The sequence below is a fragment of the Phyllostomus hastatus genome, unplaced genomic scaffold (assembly GCF_019186645.2).
Source record: "Phyllostomus hastatus isolate PE091 unplaced genomic scaffold, TTU_PhHast_1.1 phas_contig_80, whole genome shotgun sequence".
Taxonomy (NCBI): Eukaryota; Metazoa; Chordata; class Mammalia; order Chiroptera; family Phyllostomidae; genus Phyllostomus; species Phyllostomus hastatus.
Genome location: NW_025333960.1, coordinates 1,936,464 through 1,962,751, shown reverse-complemented (window position 1 = coordinate 1,962,751; position 26,288 = coordinate 1,936,464). Strand labels below are relative to the sequence as shown.

Genomic DNA, 26,288 nt, shown 5'->3' with positions numbered 1-26,288 from the left:
ATAAATGTCCTCTCAAAATTACCTGGACTCGTGTTATGAAATCTTTCCTATACAAAGTCAAGAACCCACACACTACAGGCTGGCCTGAGGCAGGCTTGCTTTGGGCCAGGCTATGTCCAGTAACAGTACCACAAATAAATCCTACTGTGCCACAGTCTCCCATATGTGAGTCTCCTGGAATGCTTTCCTTGTGACACTACAAGAGTTCCTCTTTCATTAGCAATACTGCTAGTTAAGAGATGTTGGAAAATTGTTTTAAATGTGCATCTTAAGTTAAAATATGATATTTGTGGTACTATGGAAGTTGTGGTGACTTTGACAAGCAATATCTATTTTTTAAATACATTTTATTGATTATGCTATTACATTTGTCCCATTTCCCCCCCTTCATTCCCCTCCACCCTGCAAACCCTCTCCCACCCACATTCCCCCCTTTAGTTCATGTCCATGTGTCATAAGTTCTTTAGCTTCTACATTTCCCATACTATTCTTGCCCTCCTCCTGTCTATTTTCTACCTACCATCTATGCTACTTATTCTTCATACCATTTCTCCTTCTCCCCTCCTCCCACTCCCCCTGTTGCTAACCCTCCGTGTGATCTCCATTTCTGAGGTTCTGCTCCTGTTCTAGTTGTTTGCTTAGTTTGTTTTTGTTTTTGTTTTAGGTGTGGTTGTTAATAATTGTGAGTTTGCTGTCATTTTACTGTACATGATTTTTATCTTTTTTTTCTTAGATAAGCCCCTTTAACATTTCATATACTAAGGGCTTGCTGATGATGAACTCCTTTAACTTGACCTTATCTGAGAAGCACTTTATCTGCCCTTCCATTCTAAATGAAAGCTTTGCTGGATAGAGCAATCTGGGATGTAGATCCTTGCCTTTCATGACTTGGAATACTTCTTTCCAGCCCCTTCTTGCCTGCAAGGTCTCCTTTGAGAAATCAGCTGACAGTCTGATGGGAACTCCTTTGTAGGTTACTGTCTCCTTATCTCTTGCTGCTTCTAGGATCCTCTCCTTCATTTTTACCTTGGGTAATGTAGTTATGATGTGTCTTGGTGTGTTCCTCCTTGGGTCCATCTTCTTTGGCACTCTCTGAGCTTCCTGGAAGTCTATTTCCTTTGCCAGATTGGGGAAGCTCTCCTTCATTATTTATTCACATAACTTTTCCACTTGTTGCTCATCCTCTTCCCCTTCTGGTACCCCCATAATTTGGGTGTTGGAACATTTAAAGATGTCCTGGAGGTGCCTCAGCCTCTTCTCATTTTTTTGAATTCTTGTTTCTTCATTCTTTCTGTTTGGTTGTTTGTTTCTTCCTTCTGGTCCACTCCATTGATTTGAGTCCCAGTTTTCTTCCCATTACTATTAGTTCCCTGTGCATTTTCCTTCATTTCACTTAGTGTAGCCTTCATTTTTCATCTAATTTGTGACCAAATTCAACCAATTCTGTGAGCATCCTGATCACCAGTGCTTTGAACTGTGCATCTGATAGGTTGGCTATCTCTTGGTTGCCTAGTTGTATTTGCTGTGGAGCTTTGATCTGTTCTTCCACTTGGGCCATTTTTTTTGTCTTGTCATGCCTGTTACGTATGAGGGGAGAAGACTTAGGTGTCCACCAGGGTGGGGCAACCCAGTCACTGGGTTGTGGCACTGTATGTGGGAGCAGGGTCCAAGAGGGAACAATGGCACTTGCTTCACCCTCTGTCAGATTTCAGAACCTTCTGTCACTTCCCCCAAGCAAACTGGGCCTTTCTGGTGCTGATTCCAGTGTGGGTGGGCTTATGTATGTTTTAGGACCCTGTGGGTCTCCCCAACAAACTCTCCTGTGAGACTGGGAGTCTCTGGGCACCTCACCCCCTACAGGTGTTTTCGATTGGTGTTTGCGGCTTTATTTCCTGGCGCTGGGATCCAGGGTTGCACAGTCTGTCTCATTCCCCAATTTCACCTGGTTTATCTGCACAGGAATGTGGGACCACCTGGTCAGCCAGCTGCCTTGAGCACAGTGCCTCGCTTCACAATTGCTGCCCCACTAGGTCTGCCCATTGTCACCTCATGCCCTGGGTCTGCCTTCTGCTGTCTTGCACGCCCAGTGCCACTGCTTTTTGTGCCTTGACTCCTCTCCACCTGGCCGCCCGACTTCACCCCACCTACTGGCCTGGATATATATGTCTATTTTAACTCCTTGGTTGTCAGACTTCCATACAGTTCTGTTTTCTGTCAGTTCTGATTGTTATTTTGTTTCTAAATTGTTGTTCTTATTTTAGTTGTGCAAGGAGGTGCAGTGTGTCTACCTATGCCTCCATCTTGCCCGGAAGTTGACAAGCAATTTCAGTGCAGTGTGAGTAGTTAAGTAAAGGGGAGGTAAGGATGTAGAAATTGTATATGTAAAAACTCTTGAGAAATATGATTCTTAAAGGCAGCCATGAAATGGGACAGCTAGTAAGGTATACAGGATAAAGTGAAGTCTTTCTTTGGTATATATTTTAGGATTGAACAATTAAAATTTGTATTCATAATATAAAAGCTTATTAATGGATTAATCTGAAAGATAATTTTGAGTGAAAAAATAAGATGTCAAAGATGTAGTATCATATGCTGTACATAAGAATTTCAAATATAATAATATCATACATTGTTTATATATATGTTAAATATGTTAAAAATAGTTAAAGATAATATAAAATGTATGCTTATATATTCTTATTTTTTCATATCAGGTTTATTGAGCTATAATTTACATACTATATGATTTCAAGTGTACAATTCAATGGGTTTACAATTGACCCTCACAATCAATTTTAGAACACTTTCATCTATCCCCCCAAAATGCATCCCCATCAACAATCACTCCCCTTTCTTCTACCTTCTCACCTCCAGCCCTAGGTAACCACAAAAGTACCTTCTGTCTCTATGGATTTGTCTATTCTGGTAATTTTATATAATAGAATTATACAATATATGATGTTTTTTGATGGGCTCCTTTCACTTAGCATTTTTAAAAGTTCATCTGTGTTGTATCAAGTGTTAGTGATACAGGACGCAGTCAAGAGGGGCGTCCCAAAAAGGGATTTGGAATGGAGTCCAGAACTCAAGGTGTCTAGGAAATATTAGAAAGACATATAAGATGTCCTCACCCCTTTCCCCCAAAAAGGTGTGAATTGGGGGAAGGGACACATGGAACAGGAACATGCAGGGCTGTTTTGTACAGCAACAGCTTTGCAGCTAATCCATGGCATGGTCATTTAATGTATCTATAGCCTTTGGCTGGTCACTTATATATGTTAAATAGCTGTGGCCATGCTCTGAGCCAGGGGGATGGAAGGGACTCCCCCTCAAGATATAACTGAGGGGCAGGTTCCCCAAGTTATAGCACCTGCGTGGGAGCTTGGAGAAGATTGGCTCCATGACATGGGGCCATGCCTGCCCAGACTCATGATGGGAGCCCAGTAAACTTAGAAGGATACGGGAATGCTGGCAAGCCTAGCCAATGGTGGGAGGAGTCAGAAATGGGGCTGCAGAGGAAGATTGGCATGGGGATTTAAACCAGACTTGGCAGCCATTAAGGAGAGAGGACCACGTGGCTGTGGAAGTGCAGAGAGAACCATGCAGCTGTGGCAGAGCAGAGAGTACATGCAGCTGTGGCAATAGAGGGGAGAGCCACACGCTTCTGGCAGAGTGGGGACCCCTGCAGCCCTGTGAGAAAGAATCAGCATGCATCTTTAGCAGAGAACCGCCACTTGGCTTTGGCTGAGTGGTGACCCCTCCTGCCACAGCTTTGCCCAGAAGAACCATGCAGTTTTGGCCAGAGTGGGGACCCCCACAGTCTTGGCAGAAGAGGACCACACAGCTTTGGGGTGCTTCCTTTGGCTATGTGGCCTGGGAAGCAGGAGACACTTTGCCTGGAAGAAGGGTGAAAGAACTCTTCCCAGTAGGCCATGAGATGGTGCTGCATGGCTTTGGATTAATTAGAGGTCTTGCCTGGATGGCAACACAGCTGATGGTGCCTGCAGCTGGAATCATGGATGTCTACTTCTTTTCTTCAGATACAGCACCCTGAATTAGGGCAGGGGGAGAAGGAAGCACTGTGGGCGTCTGTGGGTATCCAAAAGGACTTTGATATTTTAATGAAGACATCAGGTCACTACTTTAAGTCTGTATAGCTTCAAATAAACATTTCCTTTCCTTTTCACAAATCTCTGGCATTGAGAGACATCTTTCCTAAGGTGGTGGACAATCGAACCTAGTGAGGGTTCTTTCAATAATAGTATATAGTAACCCCTCTTGGCCCTGTGTGTGGGTGTGTTCTGTAACAGTTTTTGGCATTCCTGGGTGGGCCAATAATTGCCCCCCATCTGTTCTGTAACATTAGTACTTTATTTTTTCTTGTTGCTGAATAACATCCTATTGTATGGATATGTCACATTTTCTTTATCCACTCATCAGTTGGTAAGCATTTAGGCTGTTTTTACCTTTTGACTATTATGAATAATGCTACTATGTACATTCCTGTAACAAGTTGTGTGGACATGTGTTTCCTATTCTCTTGGATATGTACCTAACTGCTTTGTCATATGGCAACTCTACATTGAATCTTTTGTGAATCCAGCAGACTTTTCCAAAGTAGCTGCACCATTTTTGCATTCCTATCATCAGTGCATGTGGGTTCTGATTTCTTCAGATTCTGCGTAACATGTTATTTTTCTTTTTAATTTTAGCCATCTTAGTGTGTGAAGTGGTTTCTCATTGTGATTTTAATTTGCATTTCCTTGATGGCTAATGGGGTTAAGCATTTTTTTCATTTGTGTATTGATCATTTGTGTATCTTCTTAGAGAAATATCTATTCAGATTTTTGCCCATTTTAAAATTTGGTCATCTTTTTATTATTGAGTTATTAAGAGTTCTTTATATTCTAGACACAAGTTCTTTATCAGATCCATGGTTTCCAAATATTATTTCCCATTCTGTGGATTGTCTTAACTTCCTTGTTGGTGCCCTTTTGTGTGTGTGTATATGTATATACGTATATATATATCCATCTTGCATATATATACACACACACATAGATCCTTCTTATATATATATCCTAGTAGATAACCTAGCATACACTTTTATTTAGGATTCATAACTTTATTTAGATTAACCTTGTAAACCCTCTGAAATTATCCTAGATTTTATCAGGTGTATATAATCATATTCTGTAATTTGCTAAGAGTTTAACAGGATAGCTGAAACTTGATTCAACTTCTTTCATGCCTATGCTGTCCCTCACATTGATGATTGCTAAAATCATTTTTTAGGAACAAGTCCAGGATGCCTTGCAGGGCCAGGGGTTGATCTGGCTGAAATTGATGCCAGATCAAGCAGCTTGGAAGACCCTCTAGTGACCTCCTCAAACTTTTCTCATTATACCCTCATCTAATACTAAACTCTTCTCTCAGGGGCAGAGATTTTCCATTATTTTTGAATACACAATATACGAGACCTGTCCAGAAAGTATCCAGCTATATACTATGAAAAGTAGAGACATTTATTGAACAAGATACAAGAAACATTGTACATAGGGAAATTGCACCTCAGTGGGCACCTTGGGACCTCACACAGTTCTCTCAGTATCTCTTCCACTGTTCAAAACACTCTGCAAAATCCTTTGTTGGTGATTGTGAGCAAGAGGAGTGAACTGGATGGAGGAGAGGCAAAAGAGGGAAAAATGGGACAACTATAATAGAATAAACAATACAAAATTAACAGAGTAAAAAAGAAAGAAAGGCAGTGAATAAATAAGAGAGGAAAGAAAATCCTTTGTTGGGATCGCCATCAGCTGCTGCATCATATTTCCCAAATCTCATTAAAGGTCTGAAATCTCTTCCCTTTCAAAGGTGATTTTAGTTTTGGGCAAAGCCAGAAGTAACAGGATGCCAAATCTGGGCTGTAAGTGGTGCTGAGTCAACTGGGCGATTTGATACCTTGCCAAAAAAACACAAAACGTGGTGCATGAGCAGGCGCATTGTCATGACAAAGCTGCCAATCACCAGTTGCCCATAGCTGCAGCTGTTTGCATCATATTGCATCTCTTAACCAATGAAGAACATTGAGATAGGCTCTTTATTAACTCTTTGGCCTGGAGGGGCATACGCATGATGAATAACACCTTCCCAATCAAAAAACACAGTTAATATGATCTTCATCTTGCTGCAACTTTGAAGCATTTTATGTCACACTTTTCTTTGCATTGCATTCATTGTATTGTCCCTGAAAGCCTTCTGAATCATATAAATAGTTTCTGTGGAGGAATGTTCAAGCTTAACACAAAATCTGGTGCACATTCATTGCTCTACTTGCTCAGTCATTTTGAATGTGATGGGCACACAATACACATGCTTACTCAATAGTGTCTACTGCCCACACTGATTAAGTACAGTGAACTCCTCTTCCTTTACACATGCACATTCCAGTCCACTATCCTTGGCTGCTAGGTTGTTACATCAATGTTGTGAAAACCGTTCTCACTTTATTAACAATAGCTGGGCTTTTTCTGGATAGATATATTGCATGTGTTCTAACTGCACATGCTTAGGAATGTTTCCACTTATACATATTTGTAACAGTGTGCAGCCAAGGGGGGCCCAAATAGGGATTTGTAATGGAGTCCAGAACCCAGGGTGTCCCAGAAATACTAGAAAAATGTATATAGGATATCCTCACCCCCACAAGTCTGAGCTGGGGGATGGGACACATGGAGCAGGGCCATTGAGAGCTGTTTTGCATAGCAACAGCTTTGCAACTAACCTTTGGCATGGTCATTTAACATGTCTATAACTTTTAACTGGTTTCATAGATATGTTGAATAGCTGTGGCCATGCTTTGAGGTTAATTCATGCACTGCCCCCCAGTCTGCTCTGTAACAAGATGACAAAGCTCACCTTGATGTTAATGTGTGATTTCCCTGAACAAAGACAAATCTGATCCTTTATTCAAGTACACACTGTTTTTGGAATGTGCCCTCTGATGTGTCCTTGCTTGCCAGCTCAGCAGTAAAGTTCATTCCTTTTCATTAAATCATCTTGGAGTTGTCTTTTGGCTTGCAACTAGTAAGCAATTAAACTTGGTTCTCTCCAGTAATGCTTTAAAGCACAAAAGTTAAAAAACTTCTTTTATTCTCACCTGAGGACATTTTTTTTTCATTGCTTTTTTTAGAGATAGAGGAAAGGAGAGCTTATTGAGAAGGGAAGGGAGAGAAATATCGATGTGAGAGAGAAAAAAAATCCATCTGTAGTCTCTCCCAGGTACCCTGACTGGTACCAAACTGCAACCCAGGCATGTGCCCTGACTGGGAATTATACTGAGACCTTTTGATTTACTGGTGGATGCTTCAACTGAGCCACAGAGGTCAGGGCTAAATTTTTTATTGCTACAACAAACATTTATTTCTCATTCATATTACAATCAGTGGCCAGTGGCCAGCTGCTTCAGCTCTGCTCCATGTATTTTTCCATTCTGGCTCCCAGGCTGTAGGAACAGCCCAAATCTGGGAAATGGGTTTTAATGGCAGAGGGAAAAGAGCATGAGCCTTCCATGCCATGGCTCTTTAGGGAACCACACTCCTGATGGGGAAGGGGTAGTGATATCTCCTTAAAAAGTTTTTTAAATTGATTTTCTTAATGCAGATAACTAAATTAGTGGCTTTTTCTAATACTGAGCCAATTTTTAATCCCCAGGGTAACCCTACTTAATCAGGATATGTGGGGAACCGATCTGCCTGGCAATGGCAACTGTAGCCAGCCCTATTGAAAAACCCAATAGGTGTGTTGTGGCAAGCAGGAGCCAAACCCACAGATCAGTTCTCCCATGGGAAACCAGGCCTGCATTATAATTAGGCTGCTTTGTGACTGCTATTGCTAAAACTCCTCCACCCTGAATTCAGGCAGCAAATGTTTACTGCATATCTCCAAAGTAAGTTCCTGAAATCTGTGCTAATTCTCCCAAGGACTAAAGTGTAACCAGACCTATTATTACTCTTATTGTTCCCTTGCATTTGCAACATTTTTTTCTTGTTAATCTGTAAGAAGTAATCAGTAACATCCCTTCCACTGGTATCTGTAAAAGGTAATTACCTAAAGCAAACCTAAGTATAATGAATGAAAACCTTCTTTGATGTATACAATTAGAAAGTCAATAAAAGCTTGTCAACAAAAAGCTTGTCAAGGCAAGGGTCAGTGTGCTCTCCTTTTGAGAGAGTAGCCATGATGTCCCTTTTCCTCCACAGGACTCGGTAGTCCATGTGAGTTTGTCTTGTATCTCACCCATAATGCCATGGACTCTGCTGGCCAGTGTTCACATCAAGGATATATCAATATTTTTAACATATTGCTGCAATCAACTTGCTCATATTTTCTCTATAAAAGTTGTATTTGTGTTCAATAAGATTGACTTAGGGTTTTTTCTATTTATATTATCTTCAGGGGTTCTTTTTTTTGTATCAGGGTTATACTAGTTTCATAAAGCAAATTGGGATGACTTCTACCTTTTTTTCTAGAAGAGTTTTTATGTTTAATGTTTGGTAGAATACACTCATTCCAAATGGTCTTTATGTCTTTTGGAGGGTAGATTATTTTTTACTGTCTTTTTATTTCTCCCATTGTTACTGGTATTTAGCTTTTCTTTTTTCTTTCTTTCTTTCTTTTCTTTTCCTTCCTTCCTTCCTTCCTTCCTTCCTTTCTTCCTTTCTTTCTTTCATCAGAATAGAAGCCTTTTATTTTTTTCACACTTATCATGCCATAAATTCATAGGGAATGGGTTCCAACAGTTCAAGCTCCTTTCTATTAGTTCTCACAAAGTGTGCTTCTTTTGGGGAGCAGGCTGATGCTTCAGTTGAACCCAGGTACTTTTCTCTTTGGCTTCCTTCTTTTTCTGATCATTTTCCTTCACATATTTCAGGAAGCTATCTCAACTCTTTGAGTGCTTAATATGCTCAATTTGTACATTAATTCTCTTTGCAAAAATCTTGCCGTTAACTTGTTTGTTTGCAACAATGCCCACTACATGCTGGGTGATGTTATAGACTCTTCCAGTTTTGCCATGGTAACAAGTGTGGGGCATTCCTTTGAATAGTGCCCATTCCCTTAATATCTACAACATCACCTTTCTTGTAGATTTGCATGTATGTAGTAGCCAAAGGAACAACTCCATGCTTTCTAAAAGGCCTAGAGAACATATAACAGGTACCTCTCCTCTTTCCCTTTGTGTTAGTCATGTTGGTGAATTACTGGAAGATGGCAGTTCTGGCCAAAAAGTAGCAGCTTTTCTTCTACTTGAATTAATTTCAGTATTTTTTTGTGTGTGTTATTTTAAAGATTTTATTTATCTATTTGAAGAGAGAGGGGAAAGGAGGGAGACAGGGAGAGAAACATCAATGTATGGTTGCCTCTTGTGTACCACCTACGGGGAACCTGGTTTGCAACCCAGGCATGTGCCCTGACAGGGAATTGAACCAGCGACCCTTTGGTTCGCAGACCTGCACTCAATTCACAAGGCTACACTAGCCAGGGCTCAGTATTTTGTGTTTTCTTTAAAAGTATTCATTCCAATTAAACTTAAAACTTTATTAATAAATTATATGTGAAATTTTGCTTGTAATTTTAAAATCTTATTTGTAGTTTTGTTCCCATTGTCATTCCTAATGCTTTTTCTATGTCTTCTCGTTTTTATCTTGATACTAACGTTTTGACTGCTTTATTCATCTTTTCAAACAACTGGCCTCTAACAAATAGTTCTACTAGGCCCCGGCTGGCATAGCTCAGTGGATTGAGTGTGGGCTGTGAACCAAAGTGTCGCAGGTTCAATTCCCAGTCGGCCCCCAGCAACTGCACATTGATGTCTCTCTCTCTCTGTCTCTTTCTCTCTCCCTTCCCTCTCTAAAAATAAATAAATAAAATATTTTAAAAAACCAAATAGCTCTACTGGATTTTATTGTTATTTTAACAGCAATAGAAATTTCTTGGGTTGTGTGTGTGTGTGTGTGTGTGTGTGTGTTGTAAAGATTCTTAAACTGAATACTTGGTTCATTTACTTTTAATCTGTCTTTTTTCCTCTAATAAATGTATTTGTGGCTATAAAATATCCTCTGTGAATTAATTGTTGGCTGCATCCCATGGATTTTCATATGCAATGTTCTTATGTTGTCATTAATTTCTAAATAGACTAAAATGTATATTGTGATTTATCTTTAACCTAAGAGCTAATTAGAAGGGCATGCATTTTGCACTGTGGGTTTCTCCAGCAATTTAATCTTATTTGCTTTTTATTTTTTAAGTGTTTCCTCATCATTTTAGACCCACCAAATTAATCCCATTTTGTATTCCAGTGCTGTTGTGGACCGAGGTGTACATATGTATATTTCCTATGATTTCTAGGGTCAAGAGCAGGAGGTAAAAGCAAGCACATGTACTCAGTGTACCAGCAGCATGACTTCATCTCTTCCAGTATTTTTTTTAAGATGAGAAATTCTGGATCATGTTTTTATACCTAATGAGAATGGTCAGGGAGAAAGAAAGACTGACACTGTCAGAAAAGAGATACTTTTAAATGGAAGTTCTTGAAAAGGAGACAAATAATGGCCAGCAGTATCCATGTATGTGTGTTGTCATTGGTATGAACAAATACACATGGACTACTGAAGTCCTGTAGAGAAAAAGGGGTGGCATGGCCACTCTCTAAGAGGGAGAGAGGGCGAGAGGGCCCCAGCCTCTGCCTAGACAGGCTTTTATTGCTTTTCTGGGTACATTATGTGGAGGATGGTCCTCATCTACTGTGCACAGGTTCACTGCAGGTGATTACCTTTGACAGATAACAAAGGAAAGAATGTTGCTAATTACTTCAAAGAGAAGTATATTGCAGACCAAGGGGAAAAGTGGTTGAATCAGTTACACTCTATAGTTTGGAGGTTTAGCACAGATCTTAGGAAGTTACAGTACGCACTTGCTACCTCAATTCAGGGTAAGAGAGTTTTAGCAAAAGCAAGTCTCATAACAGTCTAGGTACAATGCAGGCCTAATTCCCCATGGGGAAACCTCTCCGTGGGCATGGTCCTGTGTGCCAACTGGCTCCCCACTGGTTTTCCACATGGATGCTGAGCTACATTTCCTTGCCCCATGAAATGGCTCCCTACAGAGCCCCAGTGGAGGAAGTTGGCCTGTGATAAAGCAGGACACTCATTTCACTGCAGCAGAGGAAAAACGGACACAAATGATGGGTTTAGATGCACCTCAGTTTTCTCTTTTTCAAGCCAGATACTCCTAGCTTTAACAGTTGTTTTCTCTGATATGTTCCTGGATAACTCCTCCATTACTTGGTCCTTCACTGAACAAACAAACAAAAAAAGTTACTATAAAAACATAATGTTGACAAAGTTCAAAGAGTTCCAAATAGCAGGACCATTAACTTCCTTGTTCTGGGCACTGTACTCATTTTAAGTCCAAACTTGCTTTACACTTTGTAGTCATTTCCTATATGTGGGCTTTTTGTGTAAACTGTTATAAATTAGGTCTTGTCTAATTCATATTTGCATAGAGAATAACAGTAAAAATGACATCAACAGGACTCAATTCCATCATTCTTTGAGTCATACTAGTGCTGTCTCTGGGGTGTCTTTTCAAATATGCTGTGCTAGCCCTAGGTCAGACTTCTACCATCTGCTCCTGAGACACCTGTGGCAATCTCTCCACTGGCCAATCTTTCCTCTCTAGTGCCCTCTGAATCATCTGTGTAAAATACAGACCTAACCATGACATGATTCTTATATAAAAAATGAATTTCTGGAGAATAAAGTCCAAACTGCTCATTATGACCTTCAAGATCCTTTACTACCAGATCTTGACACCCTTCCAGACCCTACAATGTCCATTGAACAAAATGGTCTGTGGAGTTTAATCTGACCACAGGCTAAATGAAATGATGTAGTTCTATGAATTAAGAATAGCTTTACCTAAAAATTCTAAATTTATTTACTACTTTGCATTATCTTCTTAGACTTGTCACTTTTCCCATGTGTTTTGTGGCCTCATTCAAAAATTATTTATCTTTATTTACTTTTAGGGAAAAGAAGAAGGAGGGTTAAAGAGAGGGTGAGAAACATCCATTGGTTGCCTCTCACATGCCTTGAACCAGCAACCCACCTGCAACTCAGGCATGTGCACTGACTGGGAATCAAACCAGCAACCCTTCTGTTTGCCGATGCCCAATCCACTGAGCCACACAGTCATGGCTCACTGCCTCATTTATAACATAAGAGCCTACTACTTTGTATGAATTAACCAAAAATTCAGTAAGGTATTTAGCTAGTAAGTCATCTTTTTAAACTTTTAAACTTGTCTTCTGCCCCATCCTAATCATGAAACTATTATCTCCTAAATTTGATATGGCAAGTAATTTTATCATACTGAGCTACATTTTGCTCATGTTCTTTCCTTTGATTAGGATTCATTTCCACTTATCTCCTGTAACTGAAGTGCAGGTTCAGCTGCCTGCTTCAGTGAAAGCCAAAGTTGTCAGACAGGTACTAGTGAAAAAGGAAAGAAATTTATTCAGATGCCACAACTTGGGAGAATGGTGGACTCCTGTCTCAAAGACCATCTGACCCTTCCTGCTCAAGCCCTTAGTTCTTAAAGGGAGAGGGAGGGAGGGCTTTTTTTCTCTGTCTTATTATCTTGCTAGCTTTTGGTGCTCTCAGGTCCTGTACATTCATCTTTCTAGCTTTTGGCACTCTGGATTTATCTTTCTAACTTTTGGCCCATTCAGTGTAAGAACCTCCCCCAGCACTATCTTGGCCAATGGGGGAAACTCCTTGGTGCTCCATGACTATCTACTGTAACATACCCTCCACCTCAATACCTGTTTCTCCTAAGTATTTAGTCCTGGAAAAGTTCTTTGAGATCCAATATCTAGTGATAGAGGGGTTAAGACTACATTTGAAATACCAGATTCAGTATAATAATTTATTTTTAAGAAGTGTTTTCTGAATATACTATATATAAAGTAAAATTCCATAAAATACTGACTGCTGGACATGTTCAAACTGCAGTCATTCCAAAAGTGTTGGGACTTTTCTTTGTTTCTCAGAGAGATTGAGGACCTTTCTAACTCAGGAATTACACATGCACTTTTCTTTCTGCCTGTAATGTTCTCTCCAACCCAACCTTGTATCCATTCACCCTTCCAGGTGCCAGCTTAAATGTGCCTTCAAGAAGGCAAGTGTAAAACTTCTGTTCTATGTTGTTTCATTGTCCTTCTGCTTCTTGGCAGACTTCACTATAATTGTAATTCTTATTGATTTTTCTTTGTTTTCTTCACTAAACTATGAGGATGGGGGTGTGACTGTTTTGTTCACTACAGTGATGTCTGGTACATGAAGTGGTACCAGTTGCCCTGGTACAACTTTAGTTGTCACAAGGTCAAAACGCTTAACAAAAGTTAAGAAACACTGCCTTAGTGGCTCTCTCTGTGGAGCACACTCAGGCCTTTCCCCAGGTGCATTTTCCTTGCCTGTGTCTTTCTTCTAAGCTCCAAGGGTCCTTCTTTTGCCTTTGGAACTTGTTTTCTGAGCCCATTTCTTCTATGGCTCACTTTTCCTACCTCCACAATTTTCTAAATAAACTTGTAGTTTGAAAAAAAGAAGAAAGAAGAATGAAACACTGCCTTAATAACTCAAAGCCTGCTTTCAACAGATGAGGCAACTGGGGCCCAGGGGTGTGAAGAGGTTCACTCAAGGTCTCAGGGCCAATTTGAAGGAAGGATGTGCACTAGACTGGCCCCAAGTTGGTTCTTTGCTCCCTCCTGGCCCAGGGACTTTGCCTCATCCTTCTCTTACGTTGCCTTCGTGGTTTGCCCTCTCAAGTGCCCGTGAGAAGCGTTTCCTGACCTCACTCCTCCTCCTCCTCCTCCTCCTCCTGAAGCTGCTGTTCAACCTCATGTCGTACAATTGTCAACACTCCACGCCCAGCGTTAGTGTTATACTCCTCTCACTTCTCCATTCTCTGATAAGTCTCATTTGATGAAGGTGACCACTGCCTGCCTCCTGGGTGCTCAGGAAATGTTTCCAGGAGATGGGTGACTGGGTGGCTCCGGGAGCTCACCTCCGTTGCTGCGGCCAAATAGGAGGTGCGAGGCCCCAAATTCCAGGCCTCGCAGTTGCAGCCCCAGCCTCTCCCAGGGCCCCACCGTTCTGGCTGACACAGCAAAGGGGAAGAGACAGAGGGGAGGTCACCCGTGCCCTTCTTACCTCCTCGGGGGCGCGCCGCTGTCACGCGACTGGGCGGGACCGAGGGTGAGTGACGGCAGCGTGTTCCTTTGGGGCTGACGCGCACCTCCCCGGCTGCCTGAGAGGCCTCCAACGCGGGCAGAAGCGCCGGCCGCTGCGGCTACGGGTGGCAACGGTTGCATCATGGGCCGGTTGCCGCGGGCTCCTCCGCTGCCGCTGCTGCTACGGACGCTCCTCCTGCTGCTAGCCGGAGGTGAGTGCGCACCAGCGATCGCAGGCGTCAGGGTTGGGCGGACGGGCAAGGTAAGCCGCGGTGCTGGACAGCTCCCGGCCGCTAACAAAGGACTGGCGTGGGGTGGTGAGCGGGGTCTGGCTGGGCTACGGCACGATCCTTCCACCACACACGCGCGCTCGTAGGGAGAGGGTGGGGGCGTGGGGCGACCCGGTGTGCCTGCGTTGTGAGCCGTTCCATGCGCGAGGGCCACACACACACACCCGCGAGTGAGCCGCGAGTGTCGTCAGCCACCTCAGCACGCTCCCTGCGGCACTGGACCAGGGTCGCTCTGGGCTAGCGGAGCAAGGCTGAGAGGATGAACGGGCCGCCAGTCCCTGCGACAGTCACACAAGAATGCGAGACAGCATCTAAAGGTCCCATGGGGCTGCGACAGTGAGTGTGGGGTGGACGTCTCTGTGTTTTCTAAGGGAGACTGTCAAGAACCTCTACATACAGCTTCTGCGACCGTGGAGAGTGTGTTTACGTGTGTGGGTTACTGGACAGGAGGAAGGGTGTGTCGTTGTGAATGAGTGTTTTACATAAGCTGCGTTGGGCAACTTAGTTTATTAGGAGTTGACAAAAAAGACGTATGGCAGCCCCAGAAAGTCTCTGACAGTGACACTCCTGGATAGCTCCCGCGCAGCTGACAACAGGGGTGTGTGAGAGACCCTGTGAACCAGTTTCCCATTCAGAAGCTACTCAAGGGCACTGGGCTGTACGTTGGGTGGTGGGGGGCAGGTGTGAAATGGATGTGCCTCTGAGAAAGAGGCAGAGCCTGAGAACAGCTTCCGAGTGGCAGACTTAGGATTTAGGTGTGTGCAGGGTGGTGGTGGGGGACACAAAGTGTGTGACAGCCTATGAGACAGGCCACCACAACAGAATGGGGGTAGGGAGAAGAGCTGTCTGCAAAGATGAGTCAAATCAGGACATGGCTAAACAGCTTCTCCTTGTAGCTCGACAGAGTGATGGGGAGAGCTGTCATGAGTACATATTAAGGTGTAACTGGTGTTGGTGGAGAGGAGTACTGGAGTGTGTACTTGTGATGCATGCTCCCATGTCAGATAGGCTGGAGTGACTCCACTTCCAATCCACGCACAAGGGTATAGTGTTTATGTGTAGCAGTGTGCATGGGACAGTGGCTAGTAGGTAGTTCCCATTCAGTTAACCCACAAAAATAGGCATATTGTGTGATGAGTGTGATGAAGGAGAGACTTGTGAAGTGTCTCTTCCTGAAGGGAGGAGCAATCTTGCTTCATGAGATGGGCCATTACCATGGGCCATAGTGACAGAATGCCAAGGAAAACTTGTGGGAGGGGAAAGGGGCCACTCCTGAGCATGTTCCAGGAAGGATCAGTTCAACAGGAGTACTTTTTCTCCACTGTCAATCAGGGATGGGTAAGGACCTAAGTGGTGTGCACAGAAAAAATGTCCACGAGGGTTTCTCTCAGACACACACATCTACCTGCATCCTGGCAAACCTCAAATCCTCTTTGAAGAAGATGAGAGTCAATAAATAAATTAAATATTGATTAATTTACTCTTTCTTTTTGTGACAGCCCCACCAAAACTGGCCATTAAAGTGTGTTAGCACCCATGCCCAGCTGTAACTGCCTGTACCCTTACATGGCTAGCCATGGATTACTGTGGGCAATTTTTCTCCCTTCTGTTCTTTCTCCGTTCTCCTGCCTCCCATACACACTTCTCATAACACATACTATTAGACACACATTAATGTGGGTGACGTGTGTATCCAGCAGTATGTCTTTTTCTTCACACCTTTGTGTGGAAACCCTGCAAAAACCTTTCAGCACTGTCTCTTTGATGTGTATAGACACACAAATAGTATAAGTATACATGTGGTAGGTCAACAGTGCTAGACAATTTCTGCTGTGGCTGACACTCAAGGGTATGGGAGCTATGTTAACAGAGGCTGCTGGGCAGCTCCAATATTGATGTCTGGCAAGAGCCTAGAGAGATCTGGACTTCAGAGCTGCTGATTAGGGGGAAGGTAGGGATGCAGCTGATGTTAGAAATCATAAAAGGATATTTGGATCTTGAGAAGTAAATTGCAGGGGAGATAAAACATGGGATTACTAAGGCCTTGTTTTCTCACTCCTCAAGATATAAGCCTGCTTTATTTGCCTCTTTTTCAGAGTGTGTTTGGGTCAAATTTTTAATTATTTGAGGCTGATCCCCAAATCCTTTTATGTCCCTTCTTTTTCTCTCCCTCCCTCTGTTGGCAGTGATGAAGAAACAAAACATTATAGGTATTAGAGGGGAAAAAATCAATTACAAAGAGTGTAAATCTGAAATTTTAAATCAGGTGGTCTTAAGGTAGATTAGTTAAGTGCAAAAGTAATATACATAGAATGGTTAGGTCTCAGCTACTATTTTGGTATGCAAGTTTAAAAGTAAGTAACCTCTCATAATTACCTAAATAATTACCCATTATCAAGACTTTTGAAAATACTAAGGTATATAAAAAGAAAAAGAATAATTATAGGGAAAATAACATTCAGAAGATGGAACTGTTTACTGGAGAAACAACAACAATAACAACAACAACAACAAACAACCAGATTCCTTTTTTTTACACACAGCTTTTCAGCAAAGTTATAAAAATCTCTGTTAATTCCTACCAGGCTGTTAGGCAAGGAAGACGAGGAGGGGGAGGGAGATAAGGTAGAGAGACATCATGGCTTCTCTCTTGACAGGTAGAGGAGAGAGGTTCAGAGAATGGAGGAATCACCTAAGTCATGGAAGTCATAGGGAATAAACCTAGTGAAATCATCAGACCACAGTCCTCTCTGTACACAGAGCTTCACTGACTAAAAAGGTATTTTATTCCCAGAGGTGGGAAATCAACAGGACTGCTGGTCAGACTTTTTCAATAGGGCAGACACAGTTTTTTCAAGACTCAAGCTGTCCAGGAGAGCCTGAGCAAGTCCTAGATGGTAGTGACTTCTCTGACACCACACAAGTGTTCAGCTCTGAAAGAGACAGTTCTTAGGTTTTGAAGAGGCAATATGTGTTTGATCCTCCAGTGGTTTGGTAGAGAGGGTAAGATCCCAAGAATTTGACAAATCAGGTTGCCCTTATCTAAAAAAGCTGAAGTAATGTCTTTCCCAACATACCTGCTAGTGACTGATAATATGTAGATAAAAATCTTTACTTCTTGACCCTCTCAAAAATTGGCTGTTCATGTGCTTGTGGAACCTGTAACATTTTTGTTATTTAATTATTACAAGTATTTTCCATTGGTTGACTTTTTTTCTTCCTGGACTGCATGAGTTTTTCCAGATTAGTTTCTAGTATTTGGTTCTCCTACCCTAGGGACATCACTTCTGCAGAGTAGGGCTACTATGTCAGCTGATATTTTGTATAAAATTTAGAAATGACCAAACAGTGGTCATTTTCCCTAGGACAGAGGCTGTCTCATGCTCATGTTTGTATCCCGAGAGGGCCTGGCATAATATGTGATACAGAAGGAGCTCAGAGGTGACCATATTCTTCTGTGTAAACTGAAATTCTAATGCAAATTTCTACCTCTAATAAGATACTGAAGCCTACCTAAAATCAAAGTTTGATTCTAATTGGCATTGTATCTGATTGGCATATTCTATGATTCTGATTAACTTTTTAAAAATGAGAAAATAACTATTAAATTAGTGCAGTTTATTGATGACATATTTTCAGACATAGGTAAAAATGATTCTTGGTGAAAATATAGGGAACCACCTTTCTGACCTCAGGCCTTTTGCAAGAGGAGAGATTCCTGCACTCTGAGCCTTGTATGTTTTGGATTTGCCATGAGGACCCTGAGCAGAGTGCTAGAGGGGGATGGATGTCCTTCAGTCTTTAGCTCTGGCCTCTTTCCTTGCTCCTTAAATCCTATGAAGTATTTATGCCATCTTGGGTATTCTTTTTCTTTACCTATACTTTGGAAGAAGGGTACCCAGCTTAGCAAATAATAGCTTCCCAGCTTTTCTTCATGGAGGAAGGTCTGCAAGACCTTTTTTTATGGGTAGAAACATCTAATTACAGCTTTTCTATTAACTATTATCTATTTGCTATTGCGCCTTAATCTCATGTAGTCTCAGTTATTTCTTTTTTTAAATAAGAAGGTTATTTATTTATTTATTCCTTCATTTATTCAACATGTATTGAGCCTCTATTATGTTTCAGAGACTGTTGAGTCACTGGAATGACAAGGTTAAATCTGACATGGGACATGCTGATTGTGGGCTTACTATTCAACAAAAGGAAGCCTGTAAGATGGTCTGTTACAATTCAGTGAGAAAAGTAATTTGTTCAGAAGGCTATGGTAACAGAAGTGGTACCTAGCCTAGATTAGAAGTGGCCAGAAAATACTTCTCAAAAGCAGGAGGAATAGTTAGGCAGGTGGGCAGAGGTGACTAGCTTCTAGTTAAAGGCTTTTGGGCCCTCTGATGCTATCCCATATTTCCACTCAGTCCTAGTTTTTTCCTCAGACATAGAATAACTGATCTTTATTATTTACATCAACATTTAAAAAATATATTTGAAGATGCTGACCATTGTCTCTCTTAAATGTTCTCTTTTCCTGGCTAAGAATATCCCAATTCTCTGTCCTTTATATAGAGTAATAACACATTTGTTCAATACAATATGCTCCTTATAGCACTGTTTACACACACTACATGGAGCTTACCTCATCTGATGCCCTTGCCTCTGTGAGGGTTGGAGGAATTATTGTCTTTGCTTTACTGATGAGGAAACTAAGGCTGCTGGCAGTGAAGTAGCTACTCAGAATCACTCAGCTAGGGGAGCCAGAATACAAACCTGCTTTCTTGGTGACAAGTTCTCTCTACAAGAGCTTCCTTCTGTGTGTGTTTTCCAGACCTGTTTATCCACATCAGCATGATTTTTACTTTGTTAAGCCCCTTTCACTTTATCCCAGAATGCTGTCCTTACAACTAGATGTTATTTGTGGACCTGTGTTGTCTGATTGTGCATAGCATGCACAGATGCCATCATATTTGGGATGTTCACTCTAGTTCTGCTAAAACAAAACTCATTTCTGAATCTGGAATGCCCTTTTTTCTTCAGTGGCCAATCACCCTGCTGGTACACACCAAGCTTATGGCTTGCTATTTTATACGGTAGTTGTAAAGATTAAAATTCAGATAATGCTTGTAAAGCATTTAGCACGCAGCATCAACAATGTTAGCTCTTCATTATGCTAAGTGAAGTAAGCCAGGCAGTGAAAGACAAATACCATATGATCTCACCTTTAATAGGAACCTAATCAACAAAACGAACAAGCAAACAAAATATAACTAAAGACACTGAAACTGAGAACAGGCTGACAGTGACCAGAGGGGAGAGGGGAGGGGATTATAGGGGGAAAGGGTGAAGCATTTGCAGGAACAATTGTGAAGGACACATGGACAATAATGGGGGGGGGGAGTTAGAAACAAGAAAAGGAGGTGGGGAGGGCCGGGGTGGTGGGGAGGTGAAAAGGCAGAAAACTGTACTTGAACAACAATAAAAATGTTAAAAAATAAAAATAATTTTATCTCTTATTTTTGTTTTAATGATTACTAAAAATTTCCATGAACTACTGTCGTTATGTCATAGTGCTCAACAGGGGAAGAGCAGGAAATGACTCCTAAAATTCTGTCTTTCCTGCATCACTGAATGTTGGTTGTGGAAAATAAAACTTGGAGGTCATTTCATCCACGTTCCTCATATTTTTGGATGAGAAGGCTGAGAGACCCAGAAGCTTTAAGCAACATTTGTGGAAGACATACAGCAAGGTAGTAGTACTTGTGTAATTAATTTAGTAATTAAGTTGTGGAATTGGCAAATATGGCTGTATTCCTATTCTTAGTGAATGAGAGAGAGAAAAAAGATATCCCTTTAATTTTTTTGTTTGTTTATTTTATAACAAGATGCCCTTTAATTTATTGTTTTTATCTGATTATTTGTCTGTTTTGTAAAATAGGAGAGATGCAGTCAAGATGCTACATGAACATGTCATTACCAACATTGGATGAATTTGATCTATGACCTCACATGGTTTTTTAAAGATTATATTCAGAAATCCCGTGTTGCTGAAATACTAATCACACTCTTAATGCAGTTTTGGAACTTTTTCAGGCTAGGATAGCAGCAATGTCCATAAAATTTTTTAAAATTATTTTATTGTTGTTTAAGTACAGTTGGCTGCATTTACCCGCCACCACTCCCCCCATCCCAGCCATCCCCACCTCCCTCCCCTGATTCCATCCCCCCACCTTGGTTTTGTCCATGTGTTCTTACAGTTGTTCCTGAAAACCCTTCACCCTTTCCCCACATTATCCCCTCCCATCTCCCCTCTGGTTACTGTCAGATTGTTCTTAATTTCAATGTCTCTGGTTATATTTTGCTCACTTGTTTGTTTTGTTGATTAGATTTCACTTATAGTTGAGATCATATAGTATTTGTCTTTCACTGCCTGGCTTATTTCACTTAGCATAATGCTCCCCCATTCCATCCATGTTGTCTCAAAGGGTAGGAGCTCCTTCTTTCTTTCTGCTGCATAGTATCCCACTGTGTAAATGTACCATAGTTGTTTGATCCATTCATTTATGGATGAACACTTAGGTTGCTTCCAGTATGTAGCTATTGTAAATTCTGCTTCTGTGAACATTGGGGTGCATAGGTTCTTTTGGATTGATGTTTTGGGGTTCTTAGGATATAATCCCAGCAGCGGAATTGCCAGGTCAAAAACAGTTCCATTTTTAGTTTTCTGAGGAAATTCCATACTGTTTTTCATAGTGGCTGCACCAGTCTGCATTCCCACCAACAGTGCACTAGGGTTTCCTTTTCTCCACATCCTCTCCAACATTTGTTTGTTGATTTGTCTGTAATGGCCATTCTGACTAGTGTGAAGTGGTTATCTCATTGTGGTTTCACTTTTACCACTCATATTCAACATAATATTAGAAGTCCTGGCCACAGCAATCAGACAAGAAAAAGAAATAAAAGGCATCCAAATTGGAAAGGAAGAAATAAAACTGTCATTATTTACAGATGACATGATAGTATACATAGAAAATCCTATAGATTCCACCAAAAAACTACTTGACCTAATAAATGAATTTGGCAAAACAGTTGGATACAAAGTCAATATTCAGAAATCAAAGATTTTTGTATACCAACAGTGAAATATCAGCAACAGAAATCAGGAAAAAAATCCCATTTGATATAGCAACAAGAAAAATAACTACCTAGGAATAAATCTGTCTATACATATTTCTTAAAAGCAGGACCCTGCTTTTGGCTACTTGTGCTCCCAGCACCTAGTACAGTTATGGCAAAGAACAGGGACACAGTCTGCATTTGAGTGAGTGCCCAGAGGATACTGAGTTCATCAATCTCTCATTCTCTCCTGCCTCTGTCTCCCTCTGTCTCTGCTTTATCTTGGCTAAGCATTTTGGATCTTTTGAAATATGAATGGCATCTCAGAACCCCCTTGCAGCCCCTGGCTGTCATGACTGATCCCCAAAGCCTCACCCCTATTTCAGGGTTTTTTTGTTGTGGAGACAGATCTGAACCCACAGCAGCCTGTCCTTTCTGTCCTCTCATAGGTCTGGCTTTTGTGTTTGTGCAGGAGTGTCCCTGGAAGCATATGCAGCTGGATCTGATGAACCTGGCCCAGAGGGCCTCACTTCCACCTCCTTGCTGGATCTCCTGTTGCCCACTGGCCTAGAGTCATTTGATGCAGAGGAGCCCCGTGAGGCCACGGGACTGGGACCTGGCCTGGGAGCCCCTGGGTCAGGCTTCCCCAGTGAAGAGAGTGAAGAGTCCCGCATGCTGCAGCCACCACAGTACTTCTGGGAAGAGGAGGAGGAGTTGAATGACTCTAGTTTGGACCTGGGACCCACTGCAGGTAGCTCTTCTTACCTAAGAGTATGTGCTTGAGTACAGCTGGGTATGAGACCATCTTGGCAAAATGCCAAAGGACCATTTCTTTGCTGAAATCATGTCTCTTCTCTTTCCCCACCAACTTTTTCTGTGTATCAAATCAGGTCTCTGGGATTCTGAATGTCTTATTGGCTCAGGAGGTTGTTTTCTCTTTAATATTTACTGCTGTTTAGTAAACTATATTCTGTGTCCATAATATTATTCCCATTTTACACGTGAGAAAACTGAAGCTTAGAAAGGTTAAAAGCATACTTAAGATCATACAGCTATTCAGATGTTCATTCATGATTCAAGCTGAGATTTTTCTGAGGTATGGGGTTTGTTTGTTTGCTTGTTTGTTTTTCTGTAGTGTGCTGTATTGTCTCAGTTGAAGGTTCCCAAAGGTCCACACATTGCATGTCCCCCCTTAAATCTTTCTGGCCCCGTCAAGGCATTATAATTGCCCTGCATGGACCAGAGCTGGTTTCTGGACTTACAGAACATGGTTGATGGACATGTGGGGCCTGGGCTCAGCAGGAATGCATGTACCATGGCTGATGTCAGATGTGACAGAACTCTCATGCTTTTAGCAACAGCAGCTGTGCACATGCCCTTGACCTGCAGCAGTTCATTTTTAAATGTCAGACTGTCAAATTGTGTGTGTGCATGTGTACTTGCACATGGGGGTGGGATGTCAGAGATTTTAGCTCTAATTTTTCTTTTTAAAATATATAATATTTTGGCTCTGGCTGGTGTGGCTCAGTGGATCAAGTGCTGGCCTGCAAATCAAAAGGTCACCAGTTTGATTCCCAGTCAGGGCACATTCTTGGGTTGCAGGCCAGATCCCCAGTTGGGGGTGTGCAAGAGTCAACCACACATTGCTGTTTCTCTCCCTCTTTAAAAAAAAAAGAAAGAAAAGAAAGGAAAAAAAAGGTAATACTTTGGATTTATGTTCTCTAATTTCAAAAATAATATATGAAAATTGTAGAAAATGTGAAAAATAAAAAACAGTACAAATGTACTGGTAATAAAATCCTGCTATGGTCTTACAACTAAAAGATAATTACTACTAATAGTTTGGGATGCATTTTTCTAATCACTTTATATGCAAAATTAGAATTATAGGGGACGTAATATCTTCACTTATGAATTCACTTATAAAGTCACTTATAAATTTATTTCTGCATCATTAATATTCTTTTATAACCTGGTTTTTAATGACTACACTGTAGTTCACGATGTGCCTCATTATATGTATGAAACCAGTTCCCTATTATTGGATATTTAGGTTTTCAGTTTTAATGCTGCTATAAATATCCTCACATGTTTTTGTACTTTTTTGATTTCTAAAATAAAATTTCTGGGCCTAAAGATATGTCAGTCAGCCTCCCAACCAGAAATTTAAGACATAATCAAGCTAAAATAATCCAAGGAGGGTTTATTCATACAGCAGTGATTTTACAAAGGTATAGGCAGGGAGTGGGTGACCACAGAGGAATCCAGGGCCAGTGGCAACAGAGCTATCAGCCCCCTACACCTATTGAGACAAAGGCAGGGAAGGATGAAAGGAACTTGCAAGGATAGATAGTGCTAGGGAGTAGGTGGCCCTACAGGGAAGGAGCCAGGAGAATAAGTACTCAACTTCCCTCCTCCCATCTTCTGCCAGGACCCCCATAATTCTCCCTTTCCCTCTTCTGCCCAGGAGTCAGGTCAGGAAGCAAGACATGACTTGTTGATGTAATCCACTGGGTCAGTCTGCCTGGGTGCTGGCGGGTTAGAAAAGGGTGGAGACTGGATCTATAGGGGACAGCACATATCTGATACAAAGGATGTGAATCTTTCCACAGGCTTTGGTTAAATATTTCCAAGCCACCCTCCAGAAAGGTGTTTTCAGTGTGCATATCCACTACAAGTATAGTGAGTGACAGTTTTCTTTAACACTTCTTACCACTAAATTTTGCCATTTATAAATCTTAGTCAATTTGATAGACAAGATTATAATGGCCTTTGATTACTAGTAAATTTTAACTTATATATGTGTATATATTCACACATATATAGTATGTATACTTACTATATATTCTCTCTAGATATGATATATACATATTCTGTCCATTGAGAGTTCTATTTGATTTGAAATACAGTGTAATTAAGAGAACAGGCTTTGAGGTCAGGCAGATTCCACAGTTCTAGCAATGCCATTGAACAGCTATGTGATTTTTGACAACTAACAAGCCTAAGCCTCAGTTTTATCATCTAGGACATGGGGATAATAGTAGTATCATAAGGTTGTGAGATTTAAGTGCAGTGATACATTTTGGCACATTGTAAGTCATCTGTAAATATTAGCTATTATTACTACTTTTTCTACTGAGGCTTTTTTATTACTGTACACATTTTCATATAGAATAGCTACTAACCATTTCTCTGATGTATATATAATAGAAAATATTTTTCTGGTTTGTCAATTACCTTTATTTTTATCATAGTACTTTTTGATATGCATAAATTTCATTTCTATAAGCTTAAAACAATTTTTCTTTTGAAATGTTTTTATGTGCTTTTCTATGCTTTATGTTTAGAAAAGACTTTTCTTCCTTGTGGTATACACACCTTTATTTCTTCTATTCTTTCTGAACTTGATTTTAAAAAATTTTAATTGTTCAAGTACAGTTTTCTGCCTTTTACCCCATTACAGCCCACCCTCCCAGGAGCTTGATTTTTTATATTTTATTTTATTATTTATTTTTGTGTGTAATATAAGATAGGGATCTAATTTATTTTCCTCATATATGTAACCTATTGGTGTAGAAACATTCATTGATAAGTGTATTCTCTCATCATTGAAAAGAAGTGACACGTTTACCTTGTACTGGAAAATTATATGTACTTGGTCTTTCTCTAAGCTTCTCCTTTTGTTCAAACTGAGATTCTAGTTTAAGACCAGCAGTCACTCAGAGAGCCTGGTCGAGAAAGCAACAGTTATGTACCTGGACCTTTGTCAGGATCACAGCAGGAAGACCTTGGTTTTAACTCAGATTTGCTTTGCACACACCTCCCAAAGTTGTTTCCGCTTTTTTTTTCCCTCACTTCATCTCATTCCTTATCCCACTGGCTTCTTGAGGTGTCATTATAATAAAAATACCTGTCATTTATTGAACACAAGCCATGTAATGAGCACTTTGCATACATTCTTTCTGTTGCTCATGCCAGGTGCACAACGTGCCAGCTCCACAACACAGATCTGTTTTCTTTTGAAAATATATTTTCTTGATTATGCTTTTACATTTGTCCCATTTCCCCCCCCTTCATTCCCCTCCACCCTGCAAACCCTCTCCCACCCACATTCCCCCCTTTAGTTCATGTCCATGTGTCATAAGTTCTTTAGCTTCTACATTTCCCATACTATTCTTGCCCTCCTCCTGTCTATTTTCTACCTACCATCTATGCTACTTATTCTTCATACCATTTCTCCTTCTCCCCTCCTCCCACTCCCCTGTTGCTAACCCTCCGTGTGATCTCCATTTCTGAGGTTCTGCTCCTGTTCTAGTTGTTTGCTTAGTTTGTTTTTGTTTTTGTTTTAGGTGTGGTTGTTAATAATTGTGAGTTTGCTGTCATTTTACTGTACATGATTTTTTATCTTTTTTTTTCTTAGATAAGCCCCTTTTAACATTTCATATACTAAGGGCTTGCTGATGATGAACTCCTTTAACTTGACCTTATCTGAGAAGCACTTTATCTGCCCTTCCATTCTAAATGAAAGCTTTGCTGGATAGAGCAATCTGGGATGTAGATCCTTGCCTTTCATGACTTGGAATACTTCTTTCCAGCCCCTT

The 26,288-nt window shown here is 41.0% G+C and overlaps 1 protein-coding gene and 1 pseudogene across 1 annotated transcript in view; one reads left to right on the top strand and one right to left on the bottom strand.

The window, feature by feature from the left end:
• Positions 1-8,765: 8,765 nt before the first annotated feature.
• Positions 8,766-9,251, bottom strand: LOC123826265 (annotated as a pseudogene).
• A 5,122-nt stretch (positions 9,252-14,373) lies between these two features.
• Positions 14,374-26,288, top strand: part of PODXL2 (podocalyxin like 2) — a 47,997-nt gene continuing 36,082 nt past the window's right edge. Inside the window, exons 1-2 of the mRNA XM_045850175.1 lie at positions 14,374-14,502; positions 22,160-22,438. Of these exons, the coding sequence (XP_045706131.1) occupies positions 14,433-14,502; positions 22,160-22,438 (349 nt within the window). The 5' untranslated portion in view covers positions 14,374-14,432. The remainder of the gene's footprint in view (positions 14,503-22,159; positions 22,439-26,288) is intronic.